The sequence below is a fragment of the Rhyacophila brunnea genome, unplaced genomic scaffold (assembly GCF_057557595.1).
Source record: "Rhyacophila brunnea isolate RB1 unplaced genomic scaffold, BYU_Rbru_1.0 scaffold_14, whole genome shotgun sequence".
Lineage (NCBI taxonomy): Eukaryota > Metazoa > Arthropoda > Insecta > Trichoptera > Rhyacophilidae > Rhyacophila > Rhyacophila brunnea.
In genome coordinates, this window is record NW_028232796.1 from 8950870 (window position 1) to 8968086 (window position 17217).

General features: G+C 31.6%; 1 protein-coding gene across 1 annotated transcript; it reads left to right on the top strand.

Annotated features, from left to right (window-relative positions):
• The first annotated feature begins 26 nt into the window (after positions 1 to 26).
• LOC147075585 (spermine oxidase) lies at positions 27 to 5762 on the top strand. The gene is made up of 3 exons (XM_085941888.1): positions 27 to 1489; positions 3909 to 4029; positions 4652 to 5762. The coding sequence occupies exons 1-3, from the start codon at positions 84 to 86 to the stop codon at positions 4832 to 4834; spliced, it is 1710 nt and encodes a 569-aa protein (XP_085798014.1). The 5' UTR covers positions 27 to 83; the 3' UTR covers positions 4835 to 5762.
• The last annotated feature ends 11455 nt before the right edge of the window (positions 5763 to 17217 follow it).

Here is a 17217-nt window from a genome sequence, read left to right on the forward strand (position 1 = left end):
AACATCCATAAACAAATTTTTCCTTCAATAGTCTGACTGACAGTAAACAGCTGAGGGAAAATAACCCATCTCGATGAATTAGGATGGGAGACGATAATAAATTGGACAGTAAAGATGAAAAAACGAAGAAAACAAGAAATAAATGCAAAATATTAATAATCGGAGCAGGCGTCGCCGGCTTATCGGCCGCCAATCACCTAGTAAAGAATGGATGCACCGACTTCCGAATCCTCGAAGCGAGAGGACGCATCGGAGGCAGAGTGATATCGATACCATTAGGCTCGCAAAGAGTAGAATTAGGAGCGAATTGGATTCACGGCGTTCTAGGCAACCCTATGTTTGAATTAGCGATATCCAACGGCCTCATAGACATAATAAACGTGCCAAAACCGCACAAGGTCATAGCTGCAACAGAACATGGGAAACAGATACCTTTCGGTATATTACAAGAGATCTACGAAGCTTATGTTTGTTTTTTAAGACGGTGCGAAGAATATTTCCTTTGCCAGTATCTTCCTCCAGACGATATCCTCAGCGTAGGAGAACACATAAATTTAGAAGCAACACTTTATTTACAGAAAATGCCAGAAACAGAAGAAAAACGAATGCGTAAGCTAATTTTTGACTGTCTACTTAAAAGAGAGACGTGTATATCAGGCTGTCATTCCATGAATGAAATCGATCTATTAGAACTTGGAAGTTATACCGAATTGCAAGGAGGTAATATTGTTTTACCTTCCGGTTACAGTTCGATTCTTGAACCTATCTCAAGGTATATTCCTCCAGATAATATACTAACCAATTGCCCTGTTAAATGTATAAGTTGGTGTAACGGAATAAATCCCGGATCGATGGGAAGTCCAGGTGGAGATTCAGGAATCGACGATCCAGGAAATGAATCGGATGATTCCGATAAAACCGTAATAGACGATTCACCGAACGCCTCCCCGAGAGATTCGAATAGTTACCTTAAACAAAATCCTTCAAAGCCGTCTACTAGCAAAGAAAAAGAAACTCACCACAAAAAAGAATCATCTAATATCGAAGTGGAGTGTGAAAATGGTGATATATATTCAGCGAAACACCTCATTTGCACCATTCCCTTGGGCGTATTAAAAGACAAAATGTCTACAATGTTCATTCCTAGTTTGCCAAAAGAAAAAATCGAAGCGATAGATCGGTTACTGTTCGGTACGGTCGATAAGATATTTCTCCATTACGATAGGCCTTTTCTTAATCCCACGATATCCGAAGTGTTATTGCTCTGGGATGATTATTCTGACGATCCGAAGACTCTTGACAAAAATTGGCACAAGAAGATATATTCGTTTTCCAAAGTATCAGAGACATTACTGTTGGGTTGGATATCTGGTGTCGAAGCTGAATATATGGAGACCCTTCCCAATGAAACCATATCTTCGAAATGTACTGAAATTCTCCGAAAGTTTTTGAACGATCCTTTTGTTCCTGAACCCAAGAAATGTGTTTGGTATGTCTAGTTTATTACATTTACTCCTATCTCTATAAGTATCTACTCTATCTTATTCCATATCTTTCTTACCTGAAGTCAGTGGTGACGAACCTATGACACGCTAGATGAATTTGCATGGCACGCGAATGTTTAATTTTGAAGAGGAAAAAATCCTATAATACTTAATTATAAATTACTCATTGGATTGTATAAAATATACCAGTCAAATACTTTTCGAGAATAAGCATTATGTTTAATGTAAATATATATTTGCATAGGTCGATCCTTAGGGTTTATGCGTCACATATATTATCACACGAACCTCATCAGGCGGGGGGAAGCCACGTCGCGAACCTCTGATTCTGATTGACTTAACATGCTTGAGACCACTGTAGCGAGAGAATCCCTCATCTGATCAGACCTATGCTGGTGTCAATTTATGCGTAAAGAACCAACATAAGTAACAAAAGATTTCATTTCTACCCGGAAAAATGGCTGTACCAAATAAGAGACAAAAAACTTTGGTGGAGCTAGTAGTAAGTAATAATTTTGGCAGACATAATTATTGGTGGACCGAAATGTATGGTGTAATTAAATATATATAATATATATAGATAATGTTAAGTATATGTGTGTTATATTCTGTGATTGGTATCTAGAACATCATCATTTTTAATAGAATTTTTAAAAAATACTTTTTCCCCGATTTTACGTCTATAGACTAAAGACTGTCGATAAATAATGTTAGGGAAGTTTTGGCATGCGTACGTAAAAAGGTTCGCCAACACTGTCTTAGTCATGGTTTCTTATTATATATCAATCTTTAGTTTCCTTATAAAGAAGAAAACCTTCTCTATATAGACGAAGACTAAACACATGAAGGTGAAGCTGGAAAAAGGGTTACCAAGACTAATTTTTAAATTAACTGCATGTCATTTTGCATTGTAGATTCGTTTGTAACAAACTTCACACTGTTATTGCCTTAATCTGTCGCACATCGCAAGCATTTCAATACAATTTTACATCTCTCATACATAAATTATTATGGTCCCCTCAAACTAGTACGGCTAGCTGGTGCAACACGTCGCTGGTAGAGGCTGTATTCTATAAGCTGGCGTTCACGTCACGTCATTCGCGGACAGAAGCATTGTGCCATCGCGTTCGACTGTTGCAAGTTTTCAATGGGAGGGAATGAGACGAAATGCAGTGCTGAATGCTGAAGCGGGGGGGAAAACGTACGCCAGCTTATAGAAGACAGACTCTAGTTAATTGTCTGGGAATTTTTATATACAGGTGGTTAACACTCCCGTTATGTAATGTCACCATAGGTTACCTGACCCATTAAACTCCCAAGTATTTCAGTTAATATACATTTTATCGTGTTCATATTTTGGCTATTCCTAGAATCATCAATATCACATCTAATTAAAACGTTATTATTTTCAAAATCGTTAGCATTGTCCAGTAAATACATATAATTGATAGATATCCGTCGGATTTCATTTCCCTGTTATAAATTATAAATGCACAGTGCGTATAGATCGTCGCAGTCGATTACAAACAAAAGTATATGCGACAAAGAGAGACATGCTCAATTATGGTGAGAAAGAGAAATGAAAATAAGGCGTGTATGAATGTATAGAAATACTCGTATGATTATAATTAAGTTTTGATGCCTTTTTGATCATTTATAGATAAAATAATTAAGATGAAACCTTATTAGAATTATTTATGTTGCCAAAATAAGCATTTTCCTTTTACCTACAGTAATATTGTCAATCTCATACAGTAACCTAAAGTGACCGGAACGGACGGAATTTATTAGCATCGTAAAAGGATGGTTAATGTCTGGAGAATTATTTACATGGATTTATTGCTCAGTAATGGCGAGGGGTGGCGGTAGGCTGTGGAGATCTGACATAAATAGGACACACTAAACTTTGTCAGTCGTACTTATTTATTTTCATTGGACTCAAATTGCAGATGGTGCTGGCTAGTTTTTAAAATTCGATTAAACCCTGCCCATAAAGAATAAAAAACATTCTTCTATCTATAGAATATCTAAAACGATGTATGATTTAATGGCATAATTTTAGATATTATTTTACAGATAGAAGAATATTTTTTATCTAATATCTATTATAGTTTCCTTTAGGCAGGGTTTAATTGTATTTTAAAAACGAATCAATACCAACTGCAATTTGAATTCTTAGTTCAATGAAAGCAAATACGTATGACTGACAAAGTTTAGTGTGCACTATTTATATTCAGATATCCTCAGCCTACCTGTTGTCTGGGGGGGGCATTTTTCCTCCAGATATCATCAAATGCGTTGTTTTCACATCAAATTTTCTTTTATTCTATCTACTTATAATAGGTAATGGTTTTTTACCAATAATTGACATTGGAGTAATATCTCTTTTATTATTATTTCTAGCACAAGTTGGCATAAACAACCATACAGTAAAGGATCATACACTGCCATAGCTGTTGGAGCAAGCCAAATTGACATAGAACAGATTGCACAACCATGCTTTTCACATCCTACACAGAAAAAGGTAAAATAAATCCCCGTTTGGATTACAACATAAAATTTATTGAATATACATAATTTAAAAACACCTTGGATATATACCTACCAGAAAAGACCTTTTTTTTTTTTAAATATGTCTGACGGGACTTGAACCTGCAACCACTGGATTCGCCCCAGCACGGTTGGCTTATTTATCCATTTCAGGGGTATTTGAAAAGCACACCCGACCATTATAGCGGGTTTTGAAATTTACCCTAATTTTTACCCAAAGCTCAATCTTTGGCCATCATATAGTAACAACAATATCTATCGAAATACATATCTAACTCAAAATTGTTTAAAAACCGTTTTAAGGGGATTTGAAACTAGGCACTTTATTATGCCAACGTCTTAATTAATTATAAATCTCACTATTACTAATGGCCAATATGATTTTTCTTATATTTTTTGTAATACAGGGTTTATCAGCCAATAAAAGTGGACATATTACTTAAATTTGAAAATGATATGTAATGGAAAAAAAATCCTTCACACTTGAAACACGAAAACGTCTTTTACCACCAATATCGAATTGTGGGCATGGAAAATAGACGCCTCGCCTCGTCTTACTTTATCCTTTACCAATACAATATTTTCTGGTATTCCAGCCTTCATTACTATTCGCCGGAGAGCACACCCACAGTAATTTCTATTCAACGGTACACGGAGCATATCTCACCGGAAGAACGGCAGCCCAGCAATTACTAATGCCCGAAGAAGGAGAAGAAATCGTGATGGATTGCGACTCGAGTGATTTAAGTTCGTGGATTCAAGGCATATCACTTGAATAAAACTTACATACAGTAATTGTACTTCTATAAGGTGTCTATTTTTCCTCTTAATTTATTGTCGTGTCTTAGAATTTTTCGAAACCGTGAGTCGTTTGTGTATTTTTGTTGTCATCGCTTGTGCAATTAGTTTTAATAGTGACAATTAGAACGCTATTAGTGTAAGTTATTTATCGGAGTGAAAGAATTGTTTATCCATGTTTTTTTTAAACTGTTTTATCGTAGAATTTAATTTTGTATTGTTTTAGGAAATCAGAAGCATTTTTAATGAATTAAAATTCACTATGAATGACAGATAAACAGGCACATACAAGCCGGAAAATCTGGATGTTACCAGTATAAAAAATACCATATCTCTGTAAAATAATTAATCATAAAAATGGCAGTTTGCCTGCGATGGTAATGTTTATCTGGTCGGACACTGTTGGCGAAAATTAAATTTGGTTTCGTTAGTCTATTAATACTAACTAAACTACATATTAAAACTGTTGATTTGTTTATTAATTGAACTGACATTTACGTGATACAACTCCATTATAATGGTTTTGTTACAGAGTTTTTACTCATTTTTCAATTATCGAATAATTGCTGTTGACAGCAACGATTTAACATTAACAAAAATTGTAGAATTAATAAAAACTTTGTTTCAGTACCATTTTCTTCTTATATTGAGGATAATGCTTCAATTACATTATGATGCACGTCGCGTACTGCCACACTATCACGGCGACAAATTTAGTCTATGGTTTCGTCATTTTGCAGAATATTTTGAACGATCACGATCTCTCTAAATTCAATGATGGAGAGTGCCAACTCTAACGTATAACAGTTTCTACTATAATATTGCATCCATATATAATATTTTGAACAGAACCTGCAGACCATAGATAATAGACAAAATTCTTATAGAAAATACATAGTGCCAACCACTAAAAACAAAAAACAAGCGATTTTAACATGAGACGAAAATGTGTAGGCATGTAGAATATGATAAAAAAACGTTCATTGAGTTATGCAGGTGTCGATGCAGTGCGGTATACGTGAGGTGACATCATTGTCGTTCTGGTGATTTCGGCAGATTTTGCTAACTGACAATGTTCATTTAAAGGTTGAAAATGTGCTACGGAATGGGAGCATCAGTCTGATAACATTTTAAACACCGAAAAACGACATTACACACTTTTTTCCCGTAGCGGCAGCTAACTGTGACGTCACGTGATAGTATGAGACGTGCGTCATGATATATTGTGACGCTTAATCAACACCCATTTATGACAATTTAAAATACATACCAACATTGCAGAGCAAACTTTGTTAATATATCTGCACTTTACATAATATACAATTATTGATGGGTTTCTGCTGATTGATATTATCATATGTATTCTTTATGACTCTATGACTTTGTTTCTGGAATACGTTAAACCAAAGTGACATTTATGTTTATTTATCGTATTAGATTTTAATTAAAAATTACGTTTTTACCAACTATTACGAAATCAACAAAGCATTCTTAACAATAACGAATTTATGTTACGGATTGCTTTTATGTGTCTGCATACATGTATTTAGAACATTTATGAACTTTTTGAATCATATTTGAAAGACATTTAATTTTTTATACTATTTATTTTCAATATGTATTCATTTGTAAAATTCTATTGACAGCTATTCTATAAGGCTGTAGTGTAAATATTCATTAAACTTAGTAACAAACAAATATGTGAAATTATACTGATTTTTATAAATATTTGAAAGCATGGACTTATTTTATAATTAGAACGAAATTATGTAAATTTAACATTATAGTGTTTGATATTTTTTTCTTCAGTTGGTAACATAGTCTGTTGTTAAATGTTATAAAAGAATATTGTATAGTCTGAAGAGAAATTATTTATGGCTATGTAATTATTGTTAACTTCAATGTTGTATTTTGTAATATACAGCAAGATTGAAATGTTGTTAAAATAAATAAACAAGATGTGTTCTATGTAGGCCTGAGATTAAAAAAATGAACCATGTTATTATTGTTTATCAATTTAAATGTAGCTCATTACTGATGTAAATTGTTTATGTAATATTGAGTATCAATCTTTTGTCTATGCTCTATGTTTAAATATTCGAATATCATTCTAAAGGGGGTGATCAACATACTCGTCATACTATTAAGAATAATGATTTTGTGAACGGGAGTCTATGTTTTTTATATGATTGTGTGACGATCATGTTCGCAATTTGTGGATTTCAATTTTACAGGTTGATATCGTAACAGTATTATGAATTTTAATTGGACCGTGGATATCCATAACACAGTGGTTCCCAACTGTTGGGTCGCTAGAAGTTAGATAGGAGGTTATAATTGACTTGATTTTGATAGTTATGAAAAATAATTATAAGTGAAACATCAATTTTCATACTATCATAAAACATTTTTTTCTTTTCAAAACTAAATCACAAAGGTAAAAATTTTGTTTCGCCCGTGATATCCGGCTTATAGTATTGTTATTTTAAATAAATGTCACTTTATATTGTGGCGTGTGGTGTTTTTTCTGCAAATGCTGTAACAATTGTGAAACGATTCATAGTATTTGATGAAAGTTTTGGTGTAATATGATAATGATATAAGGTTTTATAATTTCAAACCTATTTATAAATTAATTATATCATTTAAAAATTGTGACATGGCCACCAATGCCAATGTTTTTTTTATCAAAGGGATCCAGGATTCTAAAAAGCTTGGGAACCACTGCATAGTATTGGAAAGAGATGTAATAGCAAGAGTTGACTAATGGCAGAGTCAATAGTAATTGACTGGTAATGTATTTTTTTTTAAATGGATAATGCATGTAAAACTAATATATTTTGAACTTCACATCTAAATCTTTTGCACATATAAATAATAACAAATTTACTCGAATGTAATATTTGAGTACATGTAAATACACTTTTGTATGAATTGTAAATGTGGACAGCTTTTGAATAACAGTGCGTTGCTCTCCTGTTTTTGACAAATCATTCACATTTTATATATTGAGCGCAAAGTGAAGTAACGTGATAACTATAAAAGTACTTGTCGCATTATGTAAAAAAAAAAATCATTTAAAATGCTAAGCTATGATTTCTTCAACAGTGATTCTATATAATTGTATAAAAGATGATTATCCTAACCTAAGTGCCATATTTGAAAATATTGGTAGTCATTCGGATATTCCCGCATATTTTATTAATAATAAATATCAATTGTAAGTATTAAGACTATCCTAGAGTGAATCGCTAAAAATATTCAAAAACCACTTTTGGCTTCCTCAGTCTTGGGTATCTGCTCCTGAAACATTCCTAGTTGTAAACAACTGCTGATGCTTCTCATTCAAACGTAGAGCCTCGTGATACGCTCAATTAAGACCGAGTGTGGTGCGGGGTGAGTTGGTTTGGAGGATCCATGTTTGCGTTGCTCAACTTTCAGTTATCAAAGACTTAAATTGAGTTTGACTCCGTCTGAAGGTCTAGCTTGCCTAGGTTCAGTACAATAGCCGTGCTTGACCTCTGACAGCGGATACACTATATTCACTAAACCTTATCAGAGTCAAGTGAGCTATTCGATTGAATTAGGTACATTGTCATTGTAAAAAATTAAATAAACCTTTTCGATCGCAAACCACAATTAATTTATATATCTAAATAAGAGATAAACGAATAAAAAAGCTAATCTGTCACCCTATCACACCTATTTCATTTTTCATTTGTAGAATAATCCTTTCATAGTGATAACAATATCGATCTTGTGTACACGAATTCTGAATGTTATATCATCCGCATAAATAAGGCTGAATTTTTGCTATCGTACCGTGTCATTTTTATGTGTAAATATGCTATCGAAAGCCAAACCCTAGGATAGCCTTAAACATTCATAATTAGATGGTTTAATGTTGCATAATACTAAATATTTTAAAGTTAGATATAAATAATAATTATGTTTTAAGCAATTATCCATATGATTTAATCATTTGAAACAAGGCTATAAGATAGTAGAGAAAGTAGTGTTACATAATTACATATTGGATTATGCGAGACGTGCAAATATTCGTTATATTTTTGTTCCTTAGCTACATTATTACATCTTTCCAGATGAAAAATACATAGATAATATCGTGGGCGTACAGGCAGAAGTCACTAACTCCAAATACACAGTTCTGGGATAATCAATGTTTTTTGTTTTTGGTGTTCTTAAAATGGTTGTAAAATCTTTATTTTTGAGTTCTTTATTACTTTTATTTTTTTATATGTTCAATAATCTTAAATCGTGACTTATGCCAGTCAAGCAGCATTACTTTTTCTATATAATGACATTAAAATCTCAATTTCGTCAAAACTGGAATTAGTGACTTCTGCCTGTACGCCCATGAATATGGTTAATTTTTGATGTTACATCAATCTGTCAGTAGAAAATCTATTTCTTATCTATGTTACATTTTACAGTAAAGCTACTTAAAAGATTTCTAGTTTCATTTTTTTCTTAATCAAATAACTACTTACCTGATATTATAAAAGTAAAATGGCATTTAGCAGAAATATGTAATTATTTTTATCAGAAATAAGATTTAAAATGTTCTACCACTCGTCACTTGAATACAGAACTATCCACGTTAAATTTTAAACCTTTTACATGAGAATCTATTTGAAACTTCAAAATTCATTTTTTTTTGTTAAAATGTGCTAAAATTTGATCAATGAAACGAAATCGAATTCAAAGTTCAAACATAATTGTATTTAAAATTCTGTAAATGACGGCTTGTTCTCAAATTGATTATTGTTACGATTTCTATTCGTGAATTCACATACATCCAGCATATCGCATCGCTTTCTCACGCTCGATGACTTGATTTCTGTCAAAACTATCGAACGTCAAGCTAATGTATGTTTATAATGTTTTTAGTGTTTGAAGGAGGACAAAGCGGTTACATATTTCCTCTGCAACTCAATTGAATGACTATTTCAAAAAATTAAATGTGACTTAGGATAGTTCTGCATTCAAATGGTGTATTTTTTAATTATATGTAAATTGTGTGTCACAGTTCACCGTGAGCTGTCGTAACGAAAAGAGATGCCTGTATAGCATTGCAAACAGTAATGTTTCGTTTGTATTAGATGTAATCTGAACATTAATTTGATATTGATTGATATCAAATATCTTATTATAATGCTATCATTATTATCAAATATTTGACTGATATAACTTGATATATGCGAGCACCTACTTGCTAACCTACTTTTGATTCATTCAGAATTTTATATAAATACATACAATATATTCTTCTGTTTTATTTAGACATGAATTTGATCTCGATGCTATACGGCCATTGGTTTCCGATACAAAAACTTACAGTAAACTGGAATACGGTTAACTGCATACATAAAAATTTCCGGACATGGTATTTATTACCAATTGAACGTAGTTATGCAGAATGTAGCCAGTCCACAATAATGTTGAGCTGAGATAATGGCACTTTAGTAACAACATGATTGTTAAAAATGTATGTAAAATGTCAAATTGTAAATAGTATTTTATTTCAAGAATAATTTTTATGCGGCTTGGCTATTTTCAGCAGAATGTAGAGGAAACCTTCTCGCATCTGATCTATATCAAATCTCATTTTTTTTTGTGGACTGGCTACTTTCTGCATAACTATGTCCAATTTGTGTTATGAAATAAATTATACAAAGGAAACATAGTCCGTAATTCAGTAATTTTTTATATACCTACACTGCAGACTGAGGTTTTTGTTGAATACTAGTGCTATTACTACACAGTGAAGCGGGTTTGAGGCTCGGTGATCGATGGCTATTTCCTCAGGTATTACACTATTACCAATCAAGAAGCATAATCTGAAATTATACCTTATATCTAATAAATATACCAAATTGTAATTAAGATTTGATAATTTTTGTGGTTAACAAAAAATGACGGGACAAGCCCAAGCAAGACAACTCAATAAAACAGAAGTGGTGTAAACACTGTCGACAATAGTGACAATAGACAACATATAAAATACCACATACTTCTTGCGCATGAAGTGATATTGAGGGGTGTATTTTCAAAGTGAACTTATTCCACTTCAACAAATTTTTGGCAAACGCCAAAAAACTGTTTACAGTGTTGATGTTACTCATAATTTTTGTATTGGAATAAGTTAGCTTTGTAACTTAACACTGATTTTGAAATTGATATTTCTTTTCTGACCATGTCCGATCCTAATAAGATCATATGGGGCTCCACAGGGTGGAGGTTTGTATTAACAGATTTTGTTTTTTTGAGAAATGGATATTAGCCACTTGCTCAACCTATTAGGTCCATACTCTGGCTCATATACAAATTGAAAAACAATATGTGTACTTGCCAGACCCAGGATTCCAACCTGAGACCCACGACGCTATAGGATCGTGATATTTCTACTGGAATGCTATTAGGTTATTCTATACAAAAAATACTTGTTCAAAATTTTACCCTTTGAATTCTGGCATTCATAGCAAGTAGTGGAATAAGTTCACTTTGAAAATACACCCATCAAAGTACAATTCTTATCTTCAGTGGTGTCGACAGAGACTTGAGAGAGTGTCAATAGAGACAAAATATAAATGTTCTTCTTCTTAGTTTCTGTAATTTTAAATGATACATTTTGTTTATTAGTAAACCATTACCAATAGATAATCAGTTACAATATAATTATAGTTTCAACAATACAATCATACTACATAGTTACATCATAGTTTATATACTGATAAATAATTATTAATTCAAATTGGAATCAGCATGTGATATGATTTTGTTCTCATATATTATTTATACTTATACATATTATGTTTACCAGACCACAGTCCTATGTATAGTAATATGTATGTAAATAAGTGGGGCTATGTGTTGGTCAAGTGATTTCTGAATTCGAAACGAATAAAACAATTGGCTCCCATAGCAAGCAGCGAAATTGGTACGACAGCTGCCAAATAATTACATATTGTAAACACACATCAAGCAAAATATTGTTGACTTATTTATGTCGTAGTAAAATTTTATTGATTGATTATCTATGCAAACACGAAAGACTAGCAGGATTAAACATGTCATTATTATAACTATTGACATCTGTTTTTCATTTTTTGTACTCGTGTGTCGCCAACTGACGTAGAGTTACAATAGGTACCTACTTTAAATGCAAGTAGTATTGTCTAAATAAATATTGTCGGCGGCGATGTATGTATGTATTCATCGGAAACAATAATAAAGCAACAATTAAATTGTTCTAAGTTTATATTATCAACTATGAATTTATAATTAAATTATATAGGTACTTTTCATAACTTCACCACTGATTTAATAATTAATGGAAAATAGTAATTTTAAAAATGGCAACTCTTTTCATTACCATAAGCGACAGTGTTACGTATTATTTTACTAAACTGTCCTCTATGCATAGAGCTCTATAATTAATTAGTTTTACGTAACATCAATATCTACCCATTAAGTTCAATCCTTACCAATTAAAATATTGTATAAAAGGTAAAACATGTTAAGTACAATGTTGAACTATTGCACTTAATGAGTTTTATGTCTGAAACGATGAGTATAGCTATTGATCTATTCAACCTACCTGTGGATTTCTTGAAGCAATATTAGTTACCATCTAAATTCTGAATAAAACTCTTTTGTTTTATTAAATACTATCGACACATAATATTTAATTTTTCCTACTTCTTTATCGATGTCTGGTCATTAGGACCTTGTCTTAATTCCTGCTGCCCACCAGTCTTCTCGGATTATCCCAGCTCATGCCAACACCACAAGTTAACCAGATTCTAGCGTCATGGAAAACCGCTAAATACGCTAGAACAATTTTAGCTGTTAATTAAAATTGCTTTAGATCCTGAATAGTTTTAAATTCCATTTTCATCCCATGTGGTAGATCTCATTTCTCATTATGCTGTATGCCCTCTATAGATTCTCATGTAATTATTTTTATCGAAAATTATTGTTGTTTCATATTTTGGTGTTTTATTATAAATTATTAAATTAAAATAATGCTTTTCTAGTCACGAATGTAGTCTTTCGATTATTATAGAATATTGCTGAATAAATCATTTTGCATTCTGAAATTCGTACTGTTTGTTTTATTTTATTTATATATCGTCAAAACAGTGTTAGTTACAATCAAAGATGTTGAAAAAAACCTTCTTTTATAGATATGGAGCCTGAACGTATGAAATTAAACCAAAAAAAAGACATCTTTGGTCAGATAACAAGTGACTTTGCATTGCTATTTAATTTGAAGAGAACTTCACACTTTTAATGTGATTTTACACTATATTTTCAGATTTAGGTTGACCCTGTTTTTTTATCCTGTATCCTTCAATTATTATAGTATGATTGCAATATTTTTTACGAAAAATAGATCATGCGCGCTGTACAAATTTTTGCTTGCAGTTTAGGTAACACTTATTTTATCCCTTAACTTACCAGTATAATTATAATGACTGACTGTGCTCCTGCATTGATTTTCAACCAATCAAATCAACTCTGCTGGTTTTAAGACAAGGAACAGGGTGTCAAAAATATTGTGGTTACACAGGAAACCGTTATACATAAATATTGCTTCGGTGTTGTTCTATGCATCAACATAAAGTTGGAAAGTTTTAAATTACTCTGTAAGTTCTAACCATAAAGTCAGCAGATGTGCAACCAGCCCCCGGAGAAATTATGTCACACATGATGCAAACAACAAGTTCATGACAGGAGTATCCATTCCTCTTAATTCTCAAGTCACTACGACAGTAAATTGTCAGGCAAGTAAACTGACCTACTTGGTGTATATATCGCTCCATCAAGCCAGTAGGGATCAAAGGGTTAAGGATTTGAATCAGGTTGTAAAACAAATGAAAAACCTGTTTGGATACCATAAAATATAATATATATTCTTGATAAATTTACAATAAATCATTACATGAGATAATATCATCAATAAACATTTATATATAGTATGTATAATATATATTATAAATTTAATCTTGGCTTTATGGTTTAGCGTATAAAACTATATCTCTCATTACACAGCCTGTATTCATCGCAGAATGGTTATTGTTACAAATAAACACAAAAAGCTACATAGTATACAACAGCAGCATGTAACAGATTAATAAAAAAAAAACAAAAACTTAACCCCAATACAATGTTAATGAGAACTCACTATAACTCTACGCAACAATATTAAGAGGTAGATTAGCCCTTCGCCAAGACATTACAAAATTAAAACATTAAAAAACTAGATCTACCAGTATAAGTTGTCCGCTGAGTGAGGGCGTTACATGCTAATATTTTCATAGTATACAGAACTTTTTATACTGTGATGAGCTTAGTTCCGAATTTGAACAGCAGACAATTTATGTCGGTACATATATCTATATCAGACACAATTAAAGCCACCTGGTGTTTATATGTGACATTAATACAGTGTTCACTGAGTAGAACACCTGTACATGTAGCTGGATTCGCAACAAGTTGCACATGTCGCAGCCATCAGTGGTTATGTTTGTGTTAGACAAGGATACAAACATACTGAAGGAAAGCGAGTTTTAGATTTTTCGCTGTACAATTGTTTTCAAACAGTCCGAATATGTAAAATTTATGGTATAGCTGTATCTTAGAGAATCACAAAGCATTTTAACTACCTTTGTCTCTTTTCAACATCGCTTTGTTTTATTATGTAGGTACATACGTTTTAAAGTATCACTACGGAGAAATAATCACAATTATTAAAAACACAAAACAGAATATAATATAAACTTTAAAATACCAATCGTATAAACATTTACCTTTTAAATAAAACATGTTGCCGTAAATAATATATAAGTGTAAAAAAGGAAGAGAATTTCCATCTACAGAATATCTGCTTTGAATGCAATTATACTAGTAGGTAAGTATTGAAATTTTTTTGTACAAGAAACGGTACAATTAGATTAATAGATTCAAAATAAATTCGAAATAATACTGTGTACTGCATTTTACAGAAACAAAAGTAACAAAATGTTTTCGCTTAAGTGTCAATAATTGTAAATATTTCACACAGCATTTATAAACAACTAATATGGCATAAGCATTGAATGTATAGATATTATAAAAATTAGATGACTATATTATAGAAAATATGTTTAATTCCTTTGATTACAAAATATCTAGTAATCTAATCTGCAAAGGTCTTGACTCGCATGGAGAAAATCTGCAATATGATAAAAGGTTTATCGTGGAAAAGTGATAACCTATAATAATTAGAAATGATGAATCAGGTGTAATATAAAATGCATGAAATGCCAGATAATAAATCAATCAGACTGTAATATATAATGAGCAGAGTTTAAATTAGTGGGGAAACTAATCATTGTGCATAATGACTTATGTAATATTTATCATTCTAGCAATTTATTAATTATGTTCATTTCTAAATCATTATATTTAAATTTTCGAATCGGAGGCTGGTATGTATGTATGTATACAGGATTGCAACTGTTTATATAAAAAAAAGATTCAAACAAAAGGTTACTAGGTCAAGGCATACCTACCAAAATATATATTTTAACTTGGAAAGGGACAATAATAATTAAAAAGGATAAACTATATTTTTTTCATTATTCATTCTTTTATGAGCAAGGCCAAGATGTTGTCTATTAAAAATTAATCTAAAAAAGCTGTGCAAGTTATAACCAATGTCTGCCAAATTTAACTCGTGGCAGTGTACAAAAAAATGGACAATATTTCGTCACTGTTCTGGCAGAAGACACTAATTCGAAAAAATTACATATTGAGTTAGTTATACCAAAATGTTCCTTATTTCAAACTTTACCGTCTGGAAACCTTCTTAATTAATAAACATTCTTTATTTTAAATTCATCCTTTTTATGATTACTTTATAAACTCACATGATAGACCATTTCAAACATTTTAACAACTTCAAAGTCAAACTACTCAAAACTAGTATTCTCCAGTTAGTGTGTTCTGCCAGAACAGAGACGATTTTGTATCAAAATACATTGTTATAAAAAAATTGACGTGAGAAATTAAGCGAATTATATGCCTATCATATTATAATGTTATTGACCTGCAATAATTATTAGCATTAATGACAAATCTATTTTATAAAATGTTTTACGTACAATCTCTGAGAAAAATTGCACCATGTAATAAAAATGTATTATTAAATTTTTTCATATACATAATGTAAGTTTTTCACTCTTATGGTGGCAGATTATCGACAACAGATACACTCTGGCAGTGAAATTTTATGTGACTATTTCCACTTGTGATACTATCAATTAAAGGCGAGATGCATAGAACGTCACTAATCACTAAACACTAACTAGCCTCTTTTCAGGTAACTAGCGTTTAATTTAATGGATAATTATGCAAATGTTATAACTGGCACAATTTAACCAGAAATTAAATAATTTAATTGTTATGTACTTGTTTCTAACGTAGGACAATGATTTTGAGTATCAAATATCTTCTTCGACCATGTCCGATCCTAATAGGATCATATGGGCCTCCACAGAGTAGGGGTTTGTATTAACAGATTTTGTTTTTTTTTTTACGAGAAATGGATGTCAGCCACTTGCTCAACCTATTGGGTTCATACCCTGACAGATACAAATTGAAAAACAATATGTGTACTTATTATACGCAAACACAAAAGACTAGCAGTATTAAATACATGTTTTTATATTATTATTACTTTTGACATTTACTATGTAAACAGACATCATCTTAATAATATATGAATTTTATTAGCAATCCAATAAAAAAATATAAAATGAAAAGAAACTGTTGGTATCCTTTGTCTACGATGCGTCCATTTATTAAATTTATATTGTGAAGTTTTAATTCTTTTACTATCATGTTAGTTAAAAATATGTTGGTAATCATCAGGCAATCGGATGTTAAAAAATGGCAACAATTTTGATTGCAGATCATGACATTGTCTTGCTAATATTATATGCATGGCTTTTGACGTTATTTCGATCTAACATAACGTCAATATTCTATGCATCTTGACCTAAGTTTTTTAACACTGTGTATATTTCTATTTACCATGCCAGATGTAAAAGAATCTTCAGTCTCATTATTAGCGACATTTAGTTTTAATTTCTTTCGCTGATCCCTTTCGTAACAGCTATCAAACACAAAATTACATCACCGTATTTTGGTAGGCAAATAAACACGGAAAAGACATTTACACTGCAGCTATATCTGTTTGTCGGTTTCTGCTTGAAAATATTTCATAATAGATACATATGGCGAAATATATAATATTATGCAAACTGATTACGAGACAATATCGCAATAAACTCTA

Bases quoted from the DNA above. Each gene is read 5' to 3' on its own strand.
- LOC147075585 (XM_085941888.1), top strand. From the start codon at position 84: ATGGGAGACGATAATAAATTGGACAGTAAAGATGAAAAAACGAAGAAA. The intron at 1,490-3,908 runs GTATGTCTAGTT...TATTATTTCTAG, and splicing joins GAACCCAAGAAATGTGTTTG to CACAAGTTGGCATAAACAAC. The intron at 4,030-4,651 runs GTAAAATAAATC...CTGGTATTCCAG, and splicing joins CACATCCTACACAGAAAAAG to CCTTCATTACTATTCGCCGG.